The 10466-nt window shown below is 46.3% G+C and overlaps 2 protein-coding genes across 2 annotated transcripts; both read left to right on the plus strand.

The window, feature by feature from the left end:
• Positions 1 to 228: 228 nt before the first annotated feature.
• On the plus strand, positions 229 to 8106 carry K444DRAFT_664883 (SpvB-domain-containing protein; the record flags this gene model as incomplete). The annotated part of the gene is made up of 2 exons (XM_024887018.1): positions 229 to 6141; positions 6322 to 8106. The coding sequence occupies 2 exons, from the start codon at positions 229 to 231 to the stop codon at positions 8104 to 8106; spliced, it is 7698 nt and encodes a 2565-aa protein (XP_024734907.1).
• Positions 8107 to 8896: 790 nt separating this feature from the next.
• On the plus strand, positions 8897 to 9888 carry K444DRAFT_631478 (uncharacterized protein; the record flags this gene model as incomplete). The annotated part of the gene is made up of 3 exons (XM_024883366.1): positions 8897 to 9049; positions 9088 to 9526; positions 9878 to 9888. 3 exons carry the CDS (start codon positions 8897 to 8899, stop codon positions 9886 to 9888), a joined length of 603 nt encoding a protein of 200 aa, XP_024734908.1.
• Positions 9889 to 10466: the final 578 nt, after the last annotated feature.

Genomic DNA, 10466 nt, shown 5'->3' on the forward strand with positions numbered 1-10466 from the left:
GATCGAAACCCGTGTCTTACAGCATTTTCACTGGCGAGAACCTCATCGACAAACTTCCAAGTCGCGCTGAATCTCCCTGCAATTCCCCTTTGTCGATCAATCAGATGATCCAGTGAGAGTATTCAACTATTTGGCTTCTATATACCATTCCAGACCCTACCACTTTTCGAATTTCAAAGACAACCTGAACTCCAATCCCAGACCAAACTCTTTTGCACGTATGTAACTATGTCACCCCACTCAGGAGCCCACCATGGCGCTGCTCCTGTAGACATTCGTCCGGCCTCAAATACCACCGATCCGGGCCAGTCTAGCTCTGGACAAGCTTCTAATCCTGCAACGGGCGCTACATCACCGTTGCCGTCAATTTCCCTTCCAAAGGGAGGGGGTTCCATAGGAGGAATGGGAGAGAAATTCAACGTCAATCCTGCAGACGGTACAGGAAGCTCAGCCATTCCAATCCGAACAAGTCCCAGCCGGGGAGGATTGGGCCCAGCTCTTTCTCTAAATTACAGTTCCGGGAATGGAAACAGTCCTTTCGGCTTGGGTTGGAGTCTCTCAGAAACGAGCATTGCTAGGAAGACTTCGAAGGGTCTGCCGCAATACAACGACTATGAAGACTCAGATGTCTTTCTCCTTGGTGGCATCGAAGATCTAGTCCCTCTTTTAAGAAAAGATGAGCAAAACGGCGTCCTTTACGACAAAAACACAGGGCAGCCAATTTTGTACGAGGAGTCGCGAAATGGATATACGATTCGGCGATACTCTCCCCGCATTGAAGGCTCATTCATCCGTATCGAAAAATGGACAAGCATTGCCGATCCGGGACATGTTCACTGGCGAGTTACGTCTCCGGATAGCACAACCAGCGTTTATGGAGCAACACCAAACTCTCAGCTCTTTGATCCAAACCAGGGCCCCAATCAAAACCGTCGAATTTTCTCTTGGCTACTTTCTGAGCAATATGACATGTCCGGTAATGCAGTCATCTACGAGTACAAGGAAGAGGACTCCACCGGTATTTCTGCTAGTGCAACAAACGAAAGGAATCGAACCGAGAAATCCCGTTCTTCAAATCGATATCTGAAGACGATAAAATATGGCAACAAGACGCCTAACCGTAATCCAGAAACCTGGCATTCTTTGTCTGCCTTCCAGAACCCCACAGATGATTGGATGTTTACCGTGGTTCTAGACTACGGCGAATTTGATGAAAAAAGTCCCAAATTTGACGACAACAGGCCATGGTCTTGTCGAAAAGACCCCTTCTCCTCTTATCGTTCTGGATTCGAAATCCGTACATATAGACTGTGCGAGAGGATTCTCATGTTCCACAACTTCCCCACCGAACTTTCGAGAGACCACTACCTCGTCTCGTCCACTAAGTTCAAATACGCCGAAGAAGACTCCATCACATATCTCAAGAGCGCAACCCAAACCAGCTACATGTTTGATGGTGAAAAGTTCTGTAGCAAAAGTCTGCCTCCTGTGGATTTCGAGTACTCAACCTTCCCGAAAGATGAGGTGCTCACAGAGCTTTCCGCCCAAGACATCGACCCAATCAGCGCTCAAAATATGCCTTCTGGCGTGGATGGATACTCACACCAGTGGGCTGATCTTGATGGAGAAGGTCTGTCAGGGGTCCTGGTTGAACAAGGCAGAGGCTGGTTCTATAAACGAAATCAGAGCGCAAACAACACATCAATCGACAACGAAGACGGCTCCGTAGCCCCGGCTTTTGGACCATTGGAAGAGGTATTTTCAAAGCCGCCGATGACATTGGCGGCCGGTCGAGCTCACTTCTCGGACATTCAAGGGGATGGCTTGTTGGATTTGGTGGAGATGGATGATTCCGCGTGGGGCTTTTTCAGCCGGAAAGTTCTGCCCGATCGAGGATGGGCCCCATTTCAAGAGTTCAAGGCCCGTCCTAATATTCGTTTCGATCAACGTACGGTGTTTGTTGATGTTACAGGTGATGGGCTCGCTGATATCTTCATCACGGAGGACAACGCCTTCGTCTACTACCCCTCATTAGGCGAAGATGGTTTCGGTGAGCCAAATCGAACATTCCAAGCCCTGGATGAAGAGAAAGGACCCCGTCTTCTCCTGGGAGATTTCGAGCAAACAATCCATCTGGCAGACATGAGTGGTGACGGCTTGACTGACTTGGTACGAATCCGGAGTGGTGAAGTCTGCTACTGGCCTAATACTGGATACGGACACTTCGGAGCGAAAGTCACATTAGATAACAGTCCGTGGTTCGATAATGAGGGCTCTTACAACCCTAATTTCCTGCATGTCGCTGACATTGACGGCTCCGGGACAGCTGATCTTCTCTACATCAGTCCAGGTGGTATTGATCTCTACCTCAATAATTCCGGAAATGCCTTCTCGCATCGAAAGCGGCTATCCCATGTTATTTCAGTCGATAGATTCTCAACGGTTGACACCATAGATATCCTTGGAAATGGCACTACCTGTATTGTCTGGTCCTCGAAGCTTCCTGGCCATTCTCAAATATCGATGAAGTACATTGATCTCACACGAGGCAAGCCACATCTACTCATCAGTCAAAAGAATAATCTCGGAGCTGAGACACGAATCCATTACGCACCATCGACCAAGTTCTACCTCGATGACAAGCAAGCAGGCAGACAATGGATCACAACTCTCCCATTTCCAGTACAGTGTGTAGAGAAAGTAGAGACATTCGAACGCATCAGCGGCAACCGCTTTGCAACTCGCTATGCCTACCACCATGGATTCTTTGATGGCCTTGAACGAGAATTCCGTGGCTTTGCGATGGTAGAACAATGGGACACTGAAGACTATGACGAATCTTCCTCGGCGTCCGCAACCAATCTTGACCGGAAATGGAACTCTCCCCCAGTGCATACCAAATCTTGGTTCAGCACGGGAAACTTCCTCGGCGAGGGTAGCTCGCTCCTTGCATTGGACTACTTTGAGGTTCCCGAGTCGCACGAAAGCGCAAATGGGCTAGCAACAACGCTCCTGGAGGATTCGGTTATCCCATCTGGTCTCAACCTCAATATGGCGAGGGAAGCGTGTCGAGCCCTGAAAGGTCACTTGCTCAGAAGTGAAGTGTATTCTGACGACAAGAGTCCCAAGGCAGGAATCCCATATACTGTTTCCGAGAGCAACTACACAGTTCGGGCGCTCCAGCCAGAAGACGTCCACGGCCATGGGATCCTTGATGTCGTGCCCAGAGAAACCATGCACCTTAGCTTCGAAAGGAATCTCAGCGACCCTCGGATTCAACATGGTCTTGTCATTGAGATTGACAAATACGGAAATTCGCTGAAGTCTGTCCAAATCGCGTACGGCCGCCACTCAAGTCCACTCCCCGAAGCAGAAGATCGCAAATGTCAAGAACAACTTCTCGTCTCTTACTCCGAAAGTTTTGTCACCAATAATATCGACGATGCCAATTGTTATCGACTCCCCATACCGTACGAATCACGGTCATATCAACTTTATGGGTATGAGAACGATCTCGTCGACCGCTTTGGGCTATCTCAATTCTCCAAGCATGACCTTGCTCACCTTCCGGTGATTCCCTACGAGGAGCTTCCAAATGGGAGAAAACAGAAGAGGCTTCTTGGTAGATCACGTAACCTGCTCCGCAGTGATGATTTGACACACCTTCTCCCACCCGGAGTGCTCGAGAGCATGGCGTTTCCGGGAGAAGGCTACACCCAAGTATTTACCCCCGGACTTCTGGAGACATACCAAAGGCCCAATCCGGACTTTCCAGAAGCTGCGAATGAAATATTGATACCCAATATCAACGAGGTCCTGGGAAGGAAGGGAGGCGGCCATGTGGATCTCGATTCTGATGGCAACTGGTGGGTTCCATCTGGAAGATCTTACTTCCACTTCGATCGCGTTTCGCCAGAACAAGAGTTAGCCGAGGCAAGAAGGCATTTCTTCTTGACACGACGCTTCGTGGATCCTTTTGGAAACCAGTCTAGAGTCGTGTATGACCAGTTTGACCTCTTGCCAACGGAGAGTATCGACGCTCTCCACAATGTGGGCAAGAGCTCTCACGACTATCGCGTGCTGCAGCCATATCTTGCTGTGGATCCGAATGGAAACCGGACCCAGTGTGCGTTTGATGAGCTTGGCTATGTCGTCGCTACGGCAGTGATGGGCAAGGAAGGAGAAGATGTAGGCGACTCGCTGGATCTCTTCCGCCAAGCCACGTCCGAGGAAGTAGAGCAATTCTTTCTCGATCCCCATGGACCACTGCGAGAATCCTTACTGGGAAATGCCACAACTCGCACTGTTTACAACGTGGACCGATACTGGAAAGAGCCTGAAGTTGCGAAGAAGAAGCCCATTTTCCATGCCACAATAGCCCGAGAAACACACGCAAGTGATCTAACACCAGGCAAAGTCAAGACCCAAATCGGTTTCTCATATTTCGATGGGATGAGTTGCACCATTCAAGCAAAGGCACAGGCCAAACCAAAGGATGGCTTGCCCAATTGGATCACGAGTGGCTGGACAATTGTCAACAACAAAGGCAATCCCGTGCGGCAATTTGAACCTTTCTTCGATACATCACATGAGTACATCTCCGATCAAAAAGTGGGCGTGAGTTCAATATTAATATACGATGCCGTGGATCGAGTCATTGCGCAGATAGGTCCTAACCATACTTGGACCAAGTCTGTCTTCGACAACTGGATGTCAACAACCTACGATTCCAACGATACAGTACTCATGAATCCCAAGACCGACCCAGATACCGGCCAATTCGTCAAACTTCTCCCAGACGACTACTACCTGCCCACCTGGTACGAACAGCGAATATCCGGACAACTGGGCCGAGATGAAAAGGTAGCAGCCCAGAAATCAGCAAAACATGCCAATACACCCGCTATCATACATTTGGATGTTCTTGGTCGTCCTTTTCTCTCTATTGCGGACAATGGAGAGTATGGCAAATACACCACACGCAGTCGGTTGGACATTCAGGGCAACATTCAGCATATTAAAGATGCTAGAGGTCGACTTGTTCAAAAATACATTTACAATATGGTGGGATCTGCAATCAACCAGAACAACCTCGAATCTGGGGAACGATGGGCGATGTTTGATATTGGCGGCGGGTCCCTGATTCATTGGGATGCTCGAGGAAACCGATTCCACGCCTTGCGTGACGAGCTAGGCCGCAAAATAGCATCGTTTCTCCAACAAGGAGAGAAAGGTTCCGAGATGATGATCCAGAAAGTAATCTATGGTGAAAGCCTGACGGGACGCAACCAGAAAGAGGAATTGGTATGTGTGAATGGCAGAGGCAGAGTTGTCAAGATTTATGATCAGGCTGGCATACACGAGCAAGCTGAATACGACTTCAAAGGCAACCTGCTCTATAGTGACCGTCAGCTTGCACGGAACTACAAGACCGTTCTGGATTGGAATGGGCCAGTGCCTATGGAAGACGAAGTCTATGTCAGCCAGAGCACATTCGACGCTTTGAATCGCTGTGTAGAGTTTACGAGTGCAGACGACTCTGTGGTATACTACAAGTACGACGAGGCGGGCCATCTACAGAGTCTTGCTGGGCGAATCAGGGATAGCGAGAACCACACTTCTTTTGTTCGCAACACCGAATACAACGCAAAAGCTCAGCGAACCTCCATCGAATATGGGAATGGGACAAGGACTCGATACTCATACGATCCGAACACCTTCCGCCTGATTCATCTTCTTACTCGTCGCGACGAGAGAAAATTCCCAGATGATCAACCAAAACCATCAGCTTCTCGGCCTGGAGCTGGGGGCCATGTCCAAAATCTTCATTATACCTTTGATGCTGTTGGTAACGTTACCAAAATCATCGATGATTCGCAGCAACGAATATTCCACAAGAATATCGTGGTCGAGCCCAGTAATGAGTACACATATGATGCTTTGTACAGACTCATTGAAGCTACAGGTCGTGAGCATCTTAGTCTGGCGAAGAAACCGACTGCCCCTGGAGAGTTGTTCAAACCTGTTGATCATAGGAATGATGGTACGGCTATGAGTAGGTACTTGGAAAGCTACAAATATGATGAGGTTGGGAATTTTGTTTGGATGCAGCATCAGAATACTTCGTCTAATGCTCAGGGTGTATGTGAAATCCCCCTTTCCTTTTGAATTTCTCATTGGTAACTGCGGTACAATGTTTCTCCCACCGGCCAAATGGAGTTCCTTTTCATCAATGGAAGATATGCTGTACCTGGTGGACCATCACGGCTTTTAAGACATTCAATTGTCCTTCTGCAGAAATGCTGACACGAGATTCTTTAGTGGACACGGCATTACAACTATGATGAACCGAGCCTTTTGGAGCCAGGTTTGTTTAGCAACAGGCTCAGCCGCACTTCGATTGGATCCGCCACCGAGCATTACAGATATGAAGGAAATGCTGCCCGTCACGGAAATATCACTTCCATGCCTAATCTCCCGTTGATGGAATGGGACTTTAAAGACCAACTTTGCGCAACGGCTAGGACAACCAGCCTAAATGGGACCCCCGAGACTACATGGTATGTCTACGACTCTGCTGGACAGCGAGTCCGGAAAGTGACCGAAAGTCACGCGGGCCCAGGCGAAACACCTCGTCGAATCAAGGAACGAATTTATGTGGGAGTTGAAATCTTCAGAAGGTTCAATGGTAAAGGCGACATCAAGCTCGAGCTCCAGACGCTACATGTGAGTGATGCGAGTGGGACCGTCACGATGATCGAGACTCGAACTGTGGGAGAAGAGCCGCATATTCCAGAGCAGCTTTTTCGGTATCAACTAGACAATCACCTCCAATCCGTGTGCTTGGAGTTAGATGAGCAGGCTCGAACCCTCACTTATGAAGAGTACACACCTTATGGAGCCACATCCTACCAAGCTGCCGGAAGTCAAATTGGGGCGCCAAAAAGATACGGGTATACGGGAAAAGAGCGAGATGGTGAAAACGGATTGTACTACTATGGCGCGCGTTATTATTGCTCAGCAGTAGCTCGTTGGATAAATTGCGACCCCATCGGCGTACAGGGTGGACTCAATGTCTATGTGTATGTCCGCTGTAATCCTGCTAACTTGATCGATCCAGATGGGCGGATGGATGCAGGGACAGGCGCGGGAGGATCAAGTTCATCCAGTCGTGGGTTTGTTAGGGAAGAGAAAGATAGGGAAGAGAAAGTGAATAACTTGACCCCTGTGGCATCAGCAGCCGCATCAGCGGTCTCATCAAGTGCCTCATCAGCAGCATATTCAAGCAGCAGGACGAACAAATACAATTTTGCCTACACCCCGGAGAATGTCGTCGCAAGATACCGCCAACCCAACCTTAATACCGAGAACGATTTCACAGAAATCGCTGTTCAAATAAATCCAGACGCTGTGATAATCTGGGACACAACACTAAGACAGCCAGAGTTTGCGGGTGTAGCGAAGTATAAGGTCGAGAACGATGCAAGATTTGCTGTAACAAATGTCCCATTCATCGAACTTGAAAAGGACTACCGAGGAAAGAATCTCTCTCCAGTCCTCTGGCTTCACATTAGTAAGATAGCAGAGAGCAACGCCCAGGAACAGGTCATGAAATGGAAAACTTTGAAAGGGGGGACCTATCCCCACCTAAACCCTCCTCCTAGACCGTCTGCGGAACCTCCTCTTGGAGTCATCGCCGTAAATTCGCCTGATGCTACGATTCCGATGAGAATATACTGGAACAAGATGGGGTTTAACTATCAGGCTGCACAAGACGAGATATTGTTCAAGGTCTACGGTTTGCATGAGCTGGGGATCAGGTGGGAGGTGAGCGGTCTTCTGGAGTCTACGATCACGATGCTGGCTGGGGGACAGGGATATAGAGGCGCTGAGGAGCCTTTGAGGACGATACCGGTGGGGGAACTACGTGGCGTCCCTGAGGTTGTGGAGGGGATTGCAAGAGCGGGTATAGAGAAAGGAATGTGGTCTGTCATTCCCGGGAAACCTCCCGAAGCCCAGGAGATGAGATCTACCGAAGGCCTGGGCCGCCCAGCACAGTCGACCAAAGGTAGCCTTTTCTCGAGATTCAAATCTCTTTTTAAATGAATGATTTTAGATCCTTGGTAATAAGGTATAACACAGTCTTAAAATTGTAACTTTTTTAGTGATAACGTGGCCACTATCTATGCCTTTCCAAACTCCCTCACGACAACCAAACCATTCCCTTTCTCAATAGATTTACCACGTGTTCAAGAACAGCAATGGATAAACGCCAATTCCATAGTAAATTAATTCCCTTTGATCCGCAGGCGGTCATTTCAAAGCTCGATATCAAGTTACGGACTCCAACACCGACTGGTCCCCCCTCTGCCGACGCCGACCCTTGGGTCTCCCAGATACCACACAACCCGACTGACGCCCTTTCGCAAACAACTCTTGTTAAGGACCGGATTTCTCGTCATCAAGGAAGCTCGCCAACACCTATTTTCCAGACAGTTGTTGCATTAGCGAAAGGTACAGAGCGATTAGCTCATGAAGTGGCCCTTTTGACACAGTGTCTCCAGTGGGTATGTCTAAATGGGCATGCCTACCTGCCAGACCTGGATTGGGTAGTTCTAGGCATAGGATTTCAAATCTGGGTAGGCTTAGGCATAGGGTTTAAGATGCCTAGGCATGCCTAAGACCTGGATGATGGTTTTGAGTATACAATTAGAAGTAATATAATTGGCTGGATCATAGTTTTGCCGACCTTAGTCGCGATTTAACTAGCCCAATCTCACCTCACTCCAAGAGATTCTGTCTCAAAGCTATGATGTTTCCCACATATCATGGCTTTTTTACTCATTTTACTTCTCTTTCTCTCAGATAATCAATCGTCGCTTCAGCGAGCGTCACTATGTCAGAAAACGGGCTATCCGATCAAGGATCTGCGACTTTAAGCCATATAACAGCCGACCTTAGCAATACTGGCCCTGCACAACAACCCACGAACGGATCTCGTCGATCAAAAAAGCGGACTCGGCAGCAAGCCCAGCTCTCTTTCTCCCAGGTAAGACTCTATAATCACCATCTAATACCACCAAACAGGGCAATGCAGGACTCAGCTTTCGTAGCCCTGCAGCCGCAGATGCTGACCCCTCGAATTCGGGTTCCCAGGAATCAGGCAAGCAAGATTCGGATTCCCCGAATCCAGCACAACAAGCTTCTGCTTTCTCGGCACGATCGATCGATGGAATGCCTGCACAGGTTTCGAAAGGCCACACTTCATGGGTCCATGAACATGGCAAGCTGAGAATCATGGACGGGGAAATATACTGGGTGTGTTCCTTGTGCAAGGATCGGGAGAAAGCAAAGAAATATCCTGATAAATATGGGCCCTCAAATGCTGGGAAACATCTGCGACGCAAGCACGATATGGATGAAGATGGACCCATTCTCCCGACTGCGAAATCTATACATGTCAAACAACTCGAAGCGGCTCAACAACAGACATTTTCTACTGAACGTTTTTGGGAGCTTTTGCAGCGTATTGAAATTAGGTGCTGTGTACTAATGGGGCTTAAGCCATGGGCTTATTACTGAGTAGATTATGCCCTGTAAGGCTAAATCAGTTTAGCTGAGGTTGAATGGTTCAGTATAAGGCTCTCTAACAATATTCCGAACAATTTTTTGCTGGTATACGACCCGCATACCAATTCTCGCACGGGCCACAAATGCGGCCGCTAGTGCGATTTAGAGACCCGAATAGTATACGGGTCTGTTTTAGTATTAGCCCTTTATTAAGAAAGCTAGTAAGAGGGATTTATAAAGATTTAGCAGGGGCTTTAAATCCTATTCTTTTTTTTAAATTTAATAATTATATTCTAAAGTTATATAGGTTTTAAATAAGAATTTATAAATTCTTGAATTTTACTAAGAAAGCTAGCTATACTTATAAGGCCCGATTATATATAATACTAGCCGAGCTTATTAAAGAAAAGCAGTCTAAGAGAAAGCTAACTAAGTAAATAGTTTTAAAGTAAAATTTTATTTAAAAAAAAATAAGTTATTTAATAAGCTTATAAAAAATTAGATTACTTTTATATACTATATAATATAAGCTATTAAATAAGCTACTTTTTATAAGAATTAGATTAGTTATTACTTTTTAATTAATTTTAAAAGAATTAAAAAATATAAGATTCTAAATTATTTAATTAAAAGTAAAATTTAAATAATAAATTTAATTATAATAAAATAAAATTAAGATATATAAAATATAAGGTTTCGAAAAATAATATTTTTATATAAGCTAAATTAATAATAATATAAAATTAAAAGAAAAGTTTTTATATTATATAAAAATTTATAATATTAATAAAAATATTAATAAAATATAAAAAATTTATTTTTTAAATAACTAGAATTAGGAATTTTATATTATTATTTATATTACTAATAACTAGCTATAATATTAAAAGTTACTA

The sequence above is a fragment of the Hyaloscypha bicolor genome (assembly GCF_002865645.1).
Source record: "Hyaloscypha bicolor E unplaced genomic scaffold K444scaffold_108, whole genome shotgun sequence".
NCBI classification, from domain to species: Eukaryota; Fungi; Ascomycota; class Leotiomycetes; order Helotiales; family Hyaloscyphaceae; genus Hyaloscypha; species Hyaloscypha bicolor.